Raw genomic sequence first — 17,180 nt, forward strand, 5'->3', positions numbered from 1 at the left:
GAGGATGGAGGAGGAGGAGGAGGCAGTGAGACTGAGGGTGGGGGGAGAGGCAGATGTGAACAAAATCAGGTGCGGGGTTTTAAACCCTGTCACTGAATACAACAGACACAATGATGCTTTGTCTATAAGTGAGGTCATTAAAGTACCAGTGCTTCATGAACCCTTCATAAACGCCACATGTCACGCTCCACATGTGTTCATTTAACTCAGTTCATCGTTATCTAACACTATCAATAATATAAAGATATGATGTTTTCACGCAATTGAAGTAATGTTTAGGTCGGTTTGGTTTTTGCATTGGCAGAAGCAGGACATTTCAAACATTTATCCACGAGTTTAGGTAACGTTAGCCTATATTTTGACCATTTATGCACGACTTTAGGTATATTTTAAGCATATTTGCGCAAGTTTATGTATATTTTAAGCATTTATGCACGAGTTTAGGTATATTTTAACCATATATGCACGAGTTGTAGTTATATTTCAACCATTTATGCACGCCTTTAGGTATATTTTAACCATTTATGCACAAGTTTAGGTATATTTTAACGATATATGCACGAGTTTGTGTATATTTTAACCATATATGCACGAGTTTATGTATATTTTCACCATTTATGCACGAGTTTATGTATATTTTAACCATATATGCACGAGTTTATGTATATTTCAACCATATATGCACGAGTTTAGGTATATTTTAACCATATATGCACGAGTTTAGGTATATTCCAACCATTTCCCATGACTTTTAGCTACGTTTTTCAACCGTTTGATCCTTTTAGTTTGGCAATTTCAAGCATTTATTCAGGGCATTCAACTGTTTATCCATCACTTTAGCTATGCTAACTATGTCAACCATTTAACTACCCAATACTTTTAATTATGATAACTATTTCAAGCATTTATCCATTAGCCTACTTTTAGCCAAGCTATTTAAAGCATTAATTGGATAGACTACTTTTAGCTACTGTATGTTATTTCAACCATTTAATCCGATAGGCATTCAACTATTTATACACTATTTTAGCTAACTACTTCAACTACTTACCCATTAACCTACCTTTAGCTCTGCTGTTTCAACCATTTATCCATTAACGTTACTTTTAGCAAACTATTTCATCCATTAATACCTTTAGCCAACAGTTTAGACTTCCCTTCTAGTTTTTATGCTAGAGTTAATGAGCTATTTCCTCTAAGTTTAGCTAATTAGCTGAAGTACTCACATTTACATACCAACCTGCCAGCTGCAGAAGCACCCTCTTAGTTATGAATCACTGGCATATAACATAACAACAATAACAATTTAGATTATAAGATGCCACAAAAACTAAGAGATCTGATAAAAAAAAAAAGCAGAGCTGTTTTTTTTTTTACTGTGTCCTTGAAGTGTCTCACTTTTTTATTTTTTATTTTTTGCATACTGTATGTACCCCCCCTGTGTCTCAGAGAATTGATTTCAAAATACTCCTGCTGGTTTATAAAGCACTACATGGTTTAGGGCCAAAATACATTTCTGATCTTCTGCTATGTTCTGAACCATCCAGACCTCTCAGGTCATCTGGATCAGGTCTGCTTAGTGTCCCCAGAGTCACAACTAAACATGCAGAAGCAGCGTTCACTTTTTCAAACTTCCCTGTTTGCTTCTGCCTTTTATTAAACCAGATAATGATCTTATATACTGCACTAGAGCTTTTACTCTTGTGTGTTATATTCTATTTTAGCTTCTATCCTAGCTTTTATTTTTTAGCTTATTTTTATTTTCTAATCTTTAATGTTTTTATAACTGTTTTAATTATGTCTTAATATATCTATTTTAACCATATATGCACAAGTTTAGGTATATTTTAACCATATATGCACGAATTTATGTATATTTTAACTATATATGCACAAGTTTAGTTAACGTTAGCATATATCTTAACCATATATGCATGAGTTTAGGTATATTTTAACCATATATGCACGAGTTTACGTATATTTTAACCAGATATGCACAAGTTTAGGTATATTTTAACCATATATGCACGAGTTTAGGTATATTTTAACCATATATGCACGAGTTTAGGTATATTTTAACCATATATGCACGAGTTTGGGTATATTTTAACCATATATGCACGAGTTTATGTATATTTTAACCATATATGCACGAGTCTAGGTATATTTTAACCATATATGCACGAGTTTAGGTATATTTTAACCATATATGCACGAGTTTAGGTATATTTTAACCATATATGCACGAGTTTATGTATATTTTAACCATATATGCACGAGTTTAGGTATATTTTAACCATATATGCACGAGTTTAGGTATATTTTAACCATAGATGCACAAATTTAGGTATATTTTAACCATATATGCACGAGTTTAGGTATATTTTAACCATATATGCACGAGTTTAGGTATATTTTAACCATATATGCACGAGTTTAGGTATATTTTAACCATATATGAACGAGTTTATGTATATTTCAACCATATATGCACGAGTTTATGTATATTTTAACCATATATGCACAAGTTTAGGTATATTTTAACCATATATGCAAGAGTTTTGAAATGCCCTGTTTCTGAAATGTGCTCTACAAATAAAGCTGCCTTGCCTTGTCTTGCCTTAACCTCAAAACATTGTTCTCATTTAATTCCTCCTCAATAGTCTCTTATCATCCTGGTGGTTGCCATAAGAGGGTAGCCAAGCTCCATGTTTCGTAGTACGGTAATTAGTGTCTGATATTTAACCTCGCCTCCACTTTCTTTAAATCCGTGTGGAGGAGCTGTCTGTCTGTGGTCGGGACATGTTAGAGAGAAAACAGCAGTGTGTTGCCCCCTCAGGAGGGCTGATTCCAGCAGAGTGATGACCAGCTGGACAAGTGTGTGTGAGGAGAAGGGAGGGAATAAAGATAGTGGGATGTGTGTGTGTGTGTGTGGATGAGGAGGTGAGGGTGTGAGAGGCTCTCCCAGAGGAAATCGACTGCCTTTCAATATTTGCCCTGCAGGCATCCCACTGTTTTATATTCCTGCTTTACTGGAGGCTACAAAGCTGCAGTAGAAACCACACAGATCAATTAACCCACATACCACAGTGGGTTAACACACAAAAAAATAAACTTATGAAATGTAATAATCAAAAGCATTAAAATATAGTATTTTTCCTCTATCTATGTTTGTTAATTGTTATGATTGAAGTGACTAATCAGCTGTTTTCATTGGCTAAAAGCTGATTTTATCTTTTTTTTTTTTTCATTTAAAAATGTATTCCGAACATGTAAAATACAAAAATAAATAAAATAAAAAATAAAGAAAAAGAATGATCATACCAACAAGTAAAATGAAAAGCATAAGAAAAAATTAATATTATATATAATATCTAATCTTATTATTATTATCATTATTATTATTATTATATTATAATTATTATTATTATCATTAACATCATTATTATCATTATTATTATTATTATTATTAGTAATAATAATAATATTGTCATTATTATTATTATCACTAATATTATTATTATTATTATTATAATTAATGATGTCATCCCCTTTTCCTTCCAGGAACGCTGTTGATGGAAACAAGAAGTTGTTCGCCATCTATGACACGAGGTAGGAAATGTCACAACACTCACAACACACGCACACATTATTTATTAATGAGCTTATCCTGCAAGCGCGCACACGCACACGCACGCGTTCCAATATTCCTCAGCCTGAAGAATCTATGGCAGAGCTCTGCATGCGTTTTAGATAAGGGAAAGAGGCCATTATAGGCGGTTACAGGGCTAATCAATCACACGAATCGATTAATTGGTTGATAAATGCAGCCTGTCTCCTCCTTGATATTGTTCTGGTCCCGCCATTTTTATAGGAAAGGCAAGGAGAAGGGGATTGGCGCAGATGGAGTGAGGAGCACTGTAAAAAGTGTCCATTTGGTGTAATATTGAGTGTTAAAATTTATTTCTGTGTGAGGAAAAATGTATTGATTAAACTCACAAAATGATCATGATTCAGTCATTTTCTTGCCTAAAAAAATATATATAAATCAAAGTTGAAGATGTCAAATTATTTAAATATATAAATAAAACAATAGAATATCATCTTGAAATAAAATGTTGTTTCCTAGATGGAAGTGTAATTATCTCTCCTATTAAAATAAATATATATATATATATAGAACAATACATACAAATATATTTAAAGGGGCACTGTATTGGTTTAACACTATCGTGGGAAGTACCACTTAAAATAAAATAAAATATATATATATATATATATTTTTTTTTTCTTTCACAATATATATATATATATATTTATATATTTATTTATAGAAAGTACCACTCAGCCCGTGAAAACAGTTGTATAATGTTCTCTTTGGCTTTTAAAGTCCCAGAAAATAACCCTGATGATGTCATCAAAAACAACCCCTGTGATGTCATCAGGGTTATCTTGGACTTAAGACTAAAAATTTGAGTTTGAAAGATATTTACCATTCAGGGAGAGTTGATTAAACTCACAAAATGTGTATAATTTTTTGCCTTTGTCAGTCATTTACTAGCCTAAAAAAATAATAAATCTAAGTTGAAGAGGTCAAATAGAATAGATGGAATATAGAATAAAATCTTGAAATAAAATGTGTCCTAGATGGAAAAAAAATAATAATAGTAAAGAAATAATAATAATTAATAAATATGTATATATATATAAATATATATATATATATAAATAAATAAATAAATATTTAAAGGGGCACTGAAGTGGTTTTACACAATATGCAACAGTTGTATAATGTTTTATTTGGCTTTTAAAGTCCCAGAAAATAACCCTGATGATGTCATCAAAAACAACCCCTGTGATGTCATCAGGGTTATCTTGTATTGGACTTAAACGTCACATTTTCAAAAAATGTCTCTTGTGAAAAGCACAACAAAATTAAAGCATAAAGCAAAATCACTGGAGTGACCCTTTAAATACCTACATCCTTGGCAGATTAAAAAAAGATCATTTATGGATTGAGTTTGAAAGACATTCAGGAAGAGCTGAAATGAAACGAGGCAACTGAGTTGCATTGTGGGAATTGTAGGATCCGACGTATTTGGATCTTGACGCAAACTAAAAGTTATGATATCTCTGCTTCTGCTGCTTCGATTTTGACGCTTCTTTTTTTTAACATATCTCTTGGGAGACGCACAACAAAATTAAAGCATAATGCTAAATCACTGGAGTAACCCTTTAAATACCCACATCCTGACACTGGAAATAGGAATTATTGGCAGTTTAAAAAAAAAATAACAACCCTGAGACTACACTGCAGCTACTGGTGGGTATTTTTTACAGTGTGCAAGTGTTGGGCTTCGTCTCTCTCATTTGAAACAAGCCGAGTGCCTTCACCACCACCACCACCACCAGCAGCAGCAGCAGCATCTCTGCATCCCTGTGCAGCCTCCTCATCAATATGCGCTCCAGCTCCTGAATGTAATAGTCTCCTCCTTGCACAGTCACAAGCGGAGCCAGTGTGTTTTTGCACGATGTCTGCACAGATCTCACATCTCACTCCATCCACAGAGAGCTGCTGACTTTTTTTTTTACATCCCTCTTTGCTCAGTCGACTTTCTCCTCTCCAATCGATGGATTTACTCTGATTTTTGCACAGAGCATCTCGACTGTGGCTGTTGCTGTTGTGGTTGTAAAAGAGAAAACAAAAACAGCAGAAAAGGGGTGATGTTTGCTTTGCACAGAGTCCGTCAATTCCGCGTCTTGTCCGCACTGGTTGTCGGTTCTATTGTGTGTTGCGCGAAAAGGTGAGTGCGCTTTACTCATCCAAGGTTATTTCCAGGGCTGATTGGTGCAAGAGTCAAGGTGATGTTTGTTTCCTCTCCTCTTCTTCTTGTCTTATTCCAGCGTCAATGAACCAGGCAACATGTCATTCGTGAAGGAGACGGTGGACAAACTGCTGAAGGGATATGATATCAGACTGAGGCCAGACTTTGGAGGTATGTGCATTTACCTCTCCATCTCCATCTCCATCCCCATCAATTTCCCCCCTTCATGCTTTATTTTTGGCGCCATTCACAGTGTTGTGGTCAGGTGTGCACGTTGTGGGCCTATTCAATTCAATTCATCTTTATTGAGACTCGAGGTGCATTAAAAAACATACAACACAAACAACAATACATACATTAAAGGGACTGTTTGTAACTTTCAGAAATGCTAGTTAATAGCGACACATGTGGCCGTTAAGTCAATGAAAGTCAGCGTCAGGCTCGCGCTCGTGCTCGCTCTTAATAGACATGAACTAGCATCGCTCAAAACAGTGAGGCGACACACGTCAGCTAAAACCACAATATCACTCTATATCATTTCAGCTGCTTGGCAGTAATGTTAGCTGACCAGACGGCGGTCTCTCCATGAATCACTGCTGATCCTAGTGTTGGCTTTTCCTGCTTCAGCAAAAGCGGGTCGGTGCCGAGGCTGCAGCAGGAAAAGAAACGTTATCGTCTCCTGACTGCGCCGGCAGGGAGACACTGGCACGTGAAACCTCTGTTGGTCTGGAGGAGCTGCAGGAGTTATTTCTGCACAAACGTCCACTAGACATTCTCAGAGCTAACATAACTCTTCTGGTGAGCGCGCATGCTCGTCTAGAGGTGGAGCGAGACAGCGATAACGCGCGCGCTGTGTGAGTGAAGGCAAGCAGGCAGAGGAGGAGTGACTCCGGCCACACGCGAGCGTGCATAGGCGAGCGCGCATGGGATCCCGACCCGATACATTTATACGCTTAAAAAGTTAGAAACAGTCCCTTTAAAATAGAAACTGCGTCTTTTTATAAAAGACAGTTATACCAGTGTTTCCACAGGGATGACTGGTATCGTATAACACTAAAACAAGGATTTGACAGTAGCATGATGATATAGCGATCTGAGAATCATTTAGCCGACATAAATGTATACATCAGGTTTCTCAACAGAGCCTGGAAAGTGTTGACACCTGCATTACAGAACAGCTCGCTTGCACTACACCACCTGGGTTTCTTAAGTAATATCCACATGCAGTCATTGTAGGTAACCTGAAGCTTATACATATTCTTCTGTTTTAACCTCTTGCAGGGGCCCCGGTTGCAGTCGGGATGAGCATAGACGTGGCCAGCATAGACATGGTGTCAGAAGTCAACATGGTGAGTGGATTTAACAGCTATTCCCCCAGGGCGTCAAATACCGACGCACAAAGCACCCTTTGTGGGTACATGTCCACAGTCCTTTCTTCCCATTCATTGTCTATGTAAACTGCTGTGCAATGCATTCTGGTAGCTTGGTGGCGCAATCAGAGTGACGGGAATGTCACGTAGCCCGCTCCTCATTTGCATAAATTTTAGGTTTAGGCTACTTTATGCAATTCAAGGGCCGTCTGAAACTCCCTAGAAACTTTTAAACTAACCGTTGTCGGATTTAAAATAAAGACTTTTCGATTTAGCGAATGCATGGCTTATTTCTTGCATAAAATGTTTTCAGAAATGCATTTCGCTGGACTATTTTTATAGTATAAGAGTTTCCAAACGAGCAGCCATCTTGGTTCCGGTTTCAAAGCTGGTTGCAGCAGCCCATTAGTGCCTTGTGTCTAGTGGCAGCCTATCAAGCGTCCAATGCTGGGAGGCGAGGCAATCCCTCGTGATAAAAAACGCCCCTGTGGACAGGTACCATTAGCGTCGATATGAGACACACCGGGCCTTCTATTAGGTACAATGTACACCCATCTGCGTAAATATTAAACGCTCAGGGAAAGGGCTGTGGTGACGTAGTCTAAAGAGCGTAAGAGATGCACATATGGCGGGCGAAAGGGGAGGTGGATGGGTCCGACAAACACAAGGCTTTCATCCAGGAGACCGCTGTTTGTGTCCTGTGCGTTAAGTTTCGCTTTACAATCAGCTGTTCATTCATGGCCCGTGTTTGCAACATTCTGTGTCATTTTCACTGTACAAACGGAGTAGTTTTAAGCCCAACCATGTAGTTTTTCCTAACCCTCACTATAGTGGTTTTGTTGCCTGAACCTAAGCTTGTGTTTTTGTTTAATTCACAACATTAAGTACATGTTTACTGATAAACATGTTTGGTCTGACAAAGCGTCCGTATATGGCGAGTTGGGACGAGAACGCGTCGAATTTACACATAAATACTGTTTACTTGGCTGCATAATACAAGCAGCCCTGCTGCCTTGGCACTCACACATCCTCTACAGCTCCCTCGCTGTAGTAGGGAAGTGCTGATGTAAATCCAGTTTTGTTCCTCTCAGGCCATTATGTGATGCCGAGATGGATGGGCTGGGTTTCCTGTAAGCAATAAAACATCTTTATCTCACACACACTGCCAGGCGCAGTGTTACCTTGGAGCCGCTCAGTAAAGCGGGTGTAAAAAATAAACAGAATGCAGCTTCCAACAATGCTGATCCTCAGACAGTGGCTCACTTAGAGGAAGCTGCAACAGTGGTTTTGCAATCAATACGCATACAATGCATATGCAGGACGTAGAGGGAGGAAAACATGACTCTCTGCTCTCAGTTATAAATGTTTTTATCGCAGCCAGACAAAAAACCTCTGCTTGTTAACCTCTGGAGCCACAGTGTTTCAGGAGCGTCCTCCCATGAGGCCCCCCTGAGGAGAGAGCTATCAGGAAACTCTGATTGGATTTGCTAATTTGCGAGCTGGTCTCAGTTTGCCCGGTGTTGACACGTGTCCCCCGCATGCAGGAAAAGTAACTTCAGGCTATCGTATCTTAAAATATCAGCCCCGACGAGTGACACTGTCTCGCCCCATTGGCCACGTTTTCCATTCTTTCTGCAGAAGGATGTGATTTTAAGACCGCGTTGAACGACTTTTACAAGAGGAAATTACCTCGGATCCAGGCTCTGAAATCTACAAGCCGCTATTCCTGATCAGCACCTCTGCTCCGACATGTTTCACGGGCCATTTCCTGTCGCCATTATGACTTTTATTAGAGATGTGCTGTTACAACAATACAGCCTCTAAAGCACTGCGGTCATGAGGAGTCAAATTCAGGTCGGTCAGGGATGCAGCTGTTTACGCCTTCGACCTCTATATGTACTCAGTTTACAGAGCATCGTTTCACATAATGTCAGTTCCTTATCGACCAGATCTACTGGAGAGGAAAAAAGTCGAGATTTTTACTGCACCATATTCGAAAATGATCACTATTTATCTGGTGGGTGGTGTGTGTGTGTGTGTGTGTGTGGGCGGGTGTTGATCAATAGTAATGACTCAATAGTTTCTTCAGCAGGTGACTCCTGGCTCTGACTCTCCAGCCTCTTTCCAGCGCTCAGGGGTTGAAACAAGAGCTTCAACACACCCTAGAAATGCAGTTATATATACTACTAATCTGGTTAGCCAACAAATATGTTTTGTAGTAAACAGGTTATATTTACATGAAGTGACATTTTAGTCATCTTTTAAGCAAAAACAGCAAATATTACTAATTTCCAGCTACTCAACGGCGCTGTTTTTTTTTGTCTTATATGACAGTAAATTGATGATTTGGGTATTTTTAGACTAAAAACAAGCACTTTGACGACATCAACTTGGTATTTTCACTCTTTTCTAACATGTATTATTATGTATTTTTTGGTATATTCATTATTATTTTATCAGTCTTGCTTTTAGGGCTTCTTGGTCGGCTAACACTCGTACGATTTTGTCGACTGATTGCTGATACTGTGTTGTCCTGCTTCAGACTTCCGTCTTCTGCAGTGTGTAGTGTGCGCGCATGCACGTGAGAGGTGGAGCAAGTGAGAACGAGAGCGGTGTGTGAGTGAAGGCAAGCAGGCAGGCAGAGGAGCAGAGCAGCATCGACTCCGGCCCTGGAGACCAAAGCTCCCCTGTGTCTTCTGGCCGTGGTCGGGGGGCTGGAACAGGAAGAGTTGACACTGTTTTGCAAGACGGGCTTCACTAGATATAACTTTGCGGTTTTGGTGCTTCCGTGTAGTTTGTGGTGTGGCTACGCTGACCATGATTTTATTGTATTGTTGGAAATACAAATGAAATATGTCGTAAACGTTTTGCAGATACGTTTCCTCATTATGTTTATAAAAAAGCATAATTTAGGTGGCGTCATGCAACGTATCCTCATACACCGGTTGGTATGATATCTTACGAAAAGTTCTTCCTCATTTTTCGTGCGTTTATAAAAAAAAAACTTCCGCCTTCACAGGAAACAACTTGGTTAGGTTTAGGCAACAAAACTACTTTAAAAATTGTTTCCCAAAGTTACATTATCATGAGAATAGAAATCTTAGTTGTCAAAGTTCACACAAATCACATCATCTCTGTCTTAAACTCACATAAAACCCATGATATATCACATGAGGAGAGTCTGTGAAGCAAATATACCATATTTTACTATTGTTTTAGCCGAGCCTTTATGATCCATGCTATAAGCTTTTTCTTTTGCCAACAGTTCAGTTGCTAACATTAACCAAGTATGCTATTCTCCACAGAGCGAATGCAGGTCACCCGAGATCACACTGAAATTGATAATTAATTAGGTCTATTTCTCATCAGCACCAGTGCACCGGGGGACTGTACATGTGCATCTGCGCTTGTCAGATGAACAATTCCTGGCCGCGATCCAGTGTTGAAGCCAAAACAAGACCGGTCAAGCTGTTTGTTATTTTCACACCAGCGTTTGACATTTGGTGGATGTTTTTCATCCAATTCTGGGGACCGTCTGCGGCTTTAGCATGGGGGGATTTCTCCAGCGGGAAATGGATAATGAGTGCTTTTGTCCTGACAGTGACAGCGCCGTGGTTTATCCACTGAGCAACGCTAAACAGCACAGCCCCCCCGATAAATGCTGCTGCTCTCCATTTCTTTCTTTTGTTAGGCTCCATCTTGCATCAATTTCAATAAAACTGCAGCAACTAAATCCACTTCGGCAGCCCAGTGGAACGACCCACAGGCATAATTGGGAAACTAGTTTTAAAAGTTGACAAGTACTGCTTGCTGTGCTGAAATGAGACCTGGATCCGATGCAGCGTGTTCTACAAGGAGCACAGATTTGCAAAAACAATGCTGCCAAAATGTTGGTCTTGATGTGGCGTTCTCTCTCAGACAAAGACAAAAAAGGAATTGTACAACACTGTATGATGAAACACAATCGTGTACAGTGACTGAGGTTTTTGCAGCTTCTCGTTGTTAAGAAAAGGGATGCTTAGTCTATGCAGGTCAAAAGAGTAAAGTGTTATATTAGGGACTGTACACAAATTATTAGGGGGGTCAAGAAATGGGGAGGTTTATGTTATGTATGTATGGACCAATATGTCAATTTTGAGAAGGGATTAAATCTCTCTATGCTAGTCAGAGATATTGTGTTTTATGTTCCATGCATTCTTCTTCCTTGTCAAAATCGGCAGCCCGGTTGCACAAAAAGGCGTATGAATGACATGATAATGTGTTAGATGTGCAATAAGAACGCCGTTCTTCCTTTTGGCGTGTCATTTGTACGCCATGTAGTGTGTTCTGACTGCAGTGTAAACGTATCCGCATAAATATGCTACGCTCAGAGCTAGTGACGTAGAATAAAAAGAAAGGCTGCTTAGGTGGATAGGTCCAACAAACACAGAACTTTCAACCAGGAGACTGTTGCTTGAGACCGGTGTTTTGTTACGTTAGCGACGTATGTGTTTTACTTAGTTTATGTACTCATTTTAAGCCCAACCATGATGTTTTTCCTAAACCTAACTAAGTGGTTTTGATACCTAAACCTAACTGTGGACGTTACTGTAATTTTTACTGCGTGGCATACAAATAACAGGCTATAACAAAGGCTAAAATGCATCCTCATGACACGCACAATGTCGTAATGTTGTGTAATATCTATACGCCTTCCCATGAGATCGGCTTGAAAGCTGACACCTACATTACCCACAATGCATCTCCACAGATCCGGGTGTGTTATACTAGTAGCGGCTAATGCAACCTTGAGCCGCTAGCCTCAAGCAGAGATGAGAAGCGGGCTACAGAGGTTTGGTAAAATAACTTCTTTCTAAATCCAGAGCCCCAGATTTTTTATCATGTTTAAGCTTGTAGTCGTCAATCAATACAACTTCTCTATCGTAGTACTCCCCAACACCTGTAAACAGACTTTGATGTATAAAATTGGCGAAATTCCTTTGAAATATTAACTAAATTAAATTAGATTACATCTTAAATTCTTCATGCTTTGCCTCTTTTAGTTATAAAAACTAGTTGTACCAACTCAGTGCTATATTTGGGAGGGCCATGCACTTTAAATAATTTGTGTACAGTCCCTTAATGTTAATATTGATTGTATCCAGAGTTTGCTGCGTCACACTATACATTCTCCTGACCCCTAAACTCTACGTACCTCCACTCTCGTTTTATTTGATGTGCAGTGGGAGTTCATTTCATCAACCCACGCCGGAGTCGAATAATTTGCAACGCTATTAGCCCTGGGAAATTCACTGGACGTAACACCCGAGCAATAAAATAAGCAGATCAACAGACCTCGGACATAAAGGGAAGCGGGGAACTAGAAGATCTAAAGATTTATTGAGAGCAGAGAGAGCGAGAGGTTGAAGATGTGAGAAATCCAGAGGAAAGGGAAAAGAGGATGTGGGGAGCTGATCGAAATACCCCACAAGACGGCAAAGCGAATATGGCATCTGGCTCGTCCGAGAATCCACCTGGCAGGGCAGGTCGACTAAAGTCAACTCACTCCCGACGCCTTCGCCGAGCTCCCGCACTGGCAGATGCTAAAGCGTCTGAGAAAGGCGCACTAATTACCTCTGAGGTTTGTTTGTGGTGTGCCGGGGGCCTCCGCTGATGAGAAACACATACTAGGACAAGATCAGAGCAAGGCAACATAGATTATGTGTGTGCCGAGGCAGTGCTGTACTCGGAAACTAGTTGTACACTTCGGAGTGGATCACTCTCACGGAGAAATGTGTCACTTGTTAGAGCGGTGAGAGGAGTTTAATGTAAGGTTTTGGAGGTGGGAATGAAACTGAATTTATTGTGTTTGCATGCATTTAAAATTAAATACTCTATTGAGAAATGCAAAACAAGGGGCGCCGTGTGTAGGTGTGTTTTTCATTATCATGACCTCCTCTCGCAGAAATGGACAAACTCCGTCGCGGTAAGAGCTATCGAGGCCTTTATCCCGGCCCATTATCCGTGCCTCGCCAAAGTCATCATAATTTGCGGGAATTAAATTACAATGAAGGTAGCGCTCCTCCTCCTCCTCGCACGGGGGAATGGTCAGAGTCGCAAATGTAGTTGCAGTAACAGGCTGAACGAGCTAGTCATCCGTACACCCACGGCAGGCGTGTGGGTGTCAGAATGAAGAAAAATCTGTCATTATGGAGAGGTGAAAAGATCTCTCTTTCTCCAAATGTTCCTGCTGCCTGGCTTGTTTTTTAGAGTGCACCATAAAGTAGCTTTCCATTCATTCGTTTGTTAGTTAAAATGTGTGTGTGCATCTAGATTTCTGCTGACATCATTAGGTGTTAAGGCCTGGTTCACAATCATCAAGGTATACGGCATTAAATACATCTTGGAATCCGGTGGTCTATGTCGTCCTAATTATCTTATATAGGTCTTCCAGCTATGCAAAAAGAGCATATCTTTTCTGTGCGCTCTCTGAGTGTGGCTTAATATACCCCCGTGTCGTTTATCCGGCATCCGGCTTCCTGCCTGATGGAATGTAATTGGCCTCCTGAGAGAGCGCGCTGTAGGGTGAAGCCATGAAGATTTAGAGTAAGCAGAGTGGGCACTTCCTGGTTTCGCAGTGTGCCAAACCAATCACGTGATTTGATAAAGGGGATTGCCCGTTCTGCTGATTCTCGCTCTGAGCGGCGTACACCTTTAAGACACTGCACGTCTCGGTCTGGGGAGTCTAAAATTGACAGGCGCCGGCCTCATTTCCTCTCTCGGTGCCACTCAAGCAGCCGTTATGTTGTAGCAAATAAAAAAGGGCAGGTAAACTATGAACTGGATTTATGATGGGGTTTTTGAAAATGTCATCAGTCAACACTAACTGTAATGGATAGGGCAGATATATGAAGACCCCTGCAGCAATAAAATGAAGGAACACTACACCTTTGGTTTTGAAACTGGTTTGAAGACTCGGGGGTGTATTCACACACCTAAGCTCGTTTGGACCAGTGGTTTCGAAACCTGGAGCGTTTCATCCATTTTCAAAGGGGTCCCTTGACCTCTGACCTCCAGATATGTGAATGTAAATGGGTTCTATGGGTATCCACGAGTCTCCCCTTTACAGACATGCCCACTTTATGATAATCACATGCAGTTTGGGGCAAGTCATAGTCAAGTTAGCACACTGACAGCTGTTGTTGCCTGTTGGGCTGCAGTTTGCCATGTTATGATTTGAGCATATTCTTTATGCTAAATGCAGTACCTGTGAGGGTTTCTGGACAATATTTGTCATTAATTTGTGTTGTTAATTGATTTCCAATAATAAATATATACATACATTTGCATAAAGCAGCATATTTGCCCACTCCCATGTTGAAAAGAGTATTAAATACTTGACAAATTTCCCTTTAAGGTACATTTTCAATAGATAAAAAATGTGATTAATTGTGATTACATACTTTAATCGATTGCCAGACCGTAGTTTATAATAGTTTTACATGAAAAAAGCAAAATCTTCAAGAGAAAGGATGCGATATACACCAATAATAAAAGGTACAGTTATGTGTACTGCAGTGTCAGTCTGTTCATATAAGAGAAAAATGTTTTATTTGTACCTTCACTATTGTTTGCACCTTGTCTTTCTCTCCCTCTCTTATCTTGTTATGAGGCAATACATCATAAAAATGTCAAGACAGTGAGGAAATGATCCTGTATATTGAAGGCCAACACTGTCATTCGGAGGGGAAAAGCCCAATTCAATCACCTCCCCGTGTTCGCTCCCAATAAGGGACAGTGCTATTTTTACCATTCTATAGCGCCAGAAGGAGGGGGGGCGGCGGTAGGAAGTCGCTGAGGGATTCCCCCGCACTGCGGTGATATACCGCCTCGAGGCCGTCCCGAGGGAGGGCTCCGAAATTACATTGAAGTGACGCAAATTGCTTTACTTGGACGGGGGTTCATATGGAGTACACAGTGATTACATATCATGTCATCGCCTCCGAGATGTGAAGTTTAGCCGGGGAAAACTTGCAGAGCTGGGGTTATTTATTTTTCATGTTGCTGTTGAGACATAACAATGATTTTCAGTTTATTAACACATTCACTCCTATTGTGCCGCAGCTGATGATGACACGCTCGGGACGGAGAGCTTATGTGACAAACAACGTTATTTCCTAGATACTAGTGGTATCACGACGTAGCAGTCTAGCGCAGCAGACAGAGAGAGAGAGGGGAGAGATTAAATTGAATATGGGTCAGTTCATAGCCAAAACTCTGCTTATCTGAATTCTCGCACACCCTTGAATGAAAGTGATTATCCAGTCGGGCTAATTGAATAATTGACGCTTGCTGGAAATCATTTCCACTGGTCACTTTCATTATCTCCGCTGAAAACATATGCTAATAACCAAACAGCGCTGGTAAAGCAGTGTGTGTGTGGGGAATTCATATGTTGTGGGAGACGGGGGAGTCGTCAATAATTCATAATCCATAGTCCTAGTTCATAGAAAATCTGAGCCCCACCTCCCCTCAAGTTCCAGGGCAGGTACTGCGAGGCTGCGCTCCTCATCTGAAATTCAATTTGATTGTCTCCATGCAATATTGATGAGGATTCCTTGGCCACGTGTTTGTACGCGCTACACGGTTAATTTAAATCATTTATGTGTTACGCGCCGCGCTGTCCACCTGCTGACACTCTGGAGGGAGATGGAAACGTATACCTAAAGAGCGATACCGCTCTGGGGAGACGGAGGAGGAGGAGGAGGAGGAGGAGAAGTGATGTGATAAGGGTCAAAACGAGGTAGTGCGAAAGTGACATTTGTATGGATTGATTGGGGGGGAAAGAAGGCAGGTCTACTTTACTCACACTTACGATAAATCTAATTTTCACCACATGCAGTGATCAATCCACATTGACCATTCTAATGAGACTATGATTGATAACACTTATCGCCCTTTATGTCATAATATCCTGGAAACTGACAAGGATTTATTCTTATCACTTAAAGGAGGAGAAGAACGGCGTGCTGTCAGTGGTCGACTGTCAGCTTCCTGGTATAGGCAAGTTATTAAAATTAAGAAGATTAACCTATGCGTGTTTTATCGCACGGCCAAAAGATTCACATATTCTGAGCAACGTATTCTCATCCTACAACGGCATCATCGTACGATATCGTCTATCGTTTTCCTACAAATGTCCAGCAACACAGGTCAATTTCTGCTTGATAAAGTCTTTTCAAAATAAACTTCTGTCTTCACAGGAACAAATTGGCTTTGTTTAGGTGACAAAACCACTCAGTTAGGGTGAAGAAAAGATCGTAGTTTGGGTTAAAATAACTCTGCAGTTGGCGTAATTTAAGTACAGAAGTTACGTGACAAATAAATCAACGTTAGGGTTAAAATAACTACAGAAGTGGCGTAACATAAGTACGGAAATGACATCATAAATAAATCAACATTTGGGTTAAATAACTACTGAAGTGGCGTGACTTAGGTACGGAAGTTACAGGGCAAATAAATCCACATTTGGGTTAAAATAACTATGGAAGTGGCCTAACTTAAGAATGGAAATTACTTGAGAAATAAGTCAACGTTTGGGTTAATATAACTACAGAAGCGTTGTTACTTAAGTACAGAAGTTACGTGACAAATAAATCAACAACCTGTTCTGAGCAACAATGTATTAATCCACCAGAGCTGTATATCCTATGCAATCAGAGAAAGAGAGTTTGTAGTCCCTGTTATATAATAGCTGGATACCGGGGGCCTCTGCGGCTACATAAAGAGCTGTTGGGCCCCTGTCGACCCGGCTTCCTCCCACTCCATGAGCATGGTGTCACTTTCAAGAACCTATTAAGTGCCGTTTACACAACAGACTACACCTGCAGCTTAATTATATATTTCACCTACAGCCCCGACCGGTACTGTATGGTAATTAGTACTCCTATTTATGATGTGATTCTGCACTACCAGAAAGAGAGACAGATTTGAAACAGAATGGTCG

The 17,180-nt window shown here is 40.1% G+C and overlaps 1 protein-coding gene across 2 annotated transcripts in view; it reads left to right on the forward strand.

The window, feature by feature from the left end:
• Positions 1-5,368: 5,368 nt before the first annotated feature.
• LOC141763104 (gamma-aminobutyric acid receptor subunit beta-3-like) overlaps positions 5,369-17,180 on the forward strand; it is a 42,565-nt gene continuing 30,753 nt past the window's right edge. The window contains exons 1-3 of one of the 2 annotated variants that reach the window (XM_074627417.1): positions 5,369-5,804; positions 5,905-5,996; positions 7,107-7,174. In XM_074627417.1, coding sequence (XP_074483518.1) covers positions 5,725-5,804; positions 5,905-5,996; positions 7,107-7,174 — 240 coding nt within the window. In that variant the 5' untranslated portion in view covers positions 5,369-5,724. The remainder of the gene's footprint in view (positions 5,805-5,904; positions 5,997-7,106; positions 7,175-17,180) is intronic. The other variant, XM_074627418.1, reaches the window with a different exon arrangement.

Source organism: Sebastes fasciatus, chromosome 24 (genome assembly GCF_043250625.1).
Source record: "Sebastes fasciatus isolate fSebFas1 chromosome 24, fSebFas1.pri, whole genome shotgun sequence".
NCBI classification, from domain to species: domain Eukaryota; kingdom Metazoa; phylum Chordata; class Actinopteri; order Perciformes; family Sebastidae; genus Sebastes; species Sebastes fasciatus.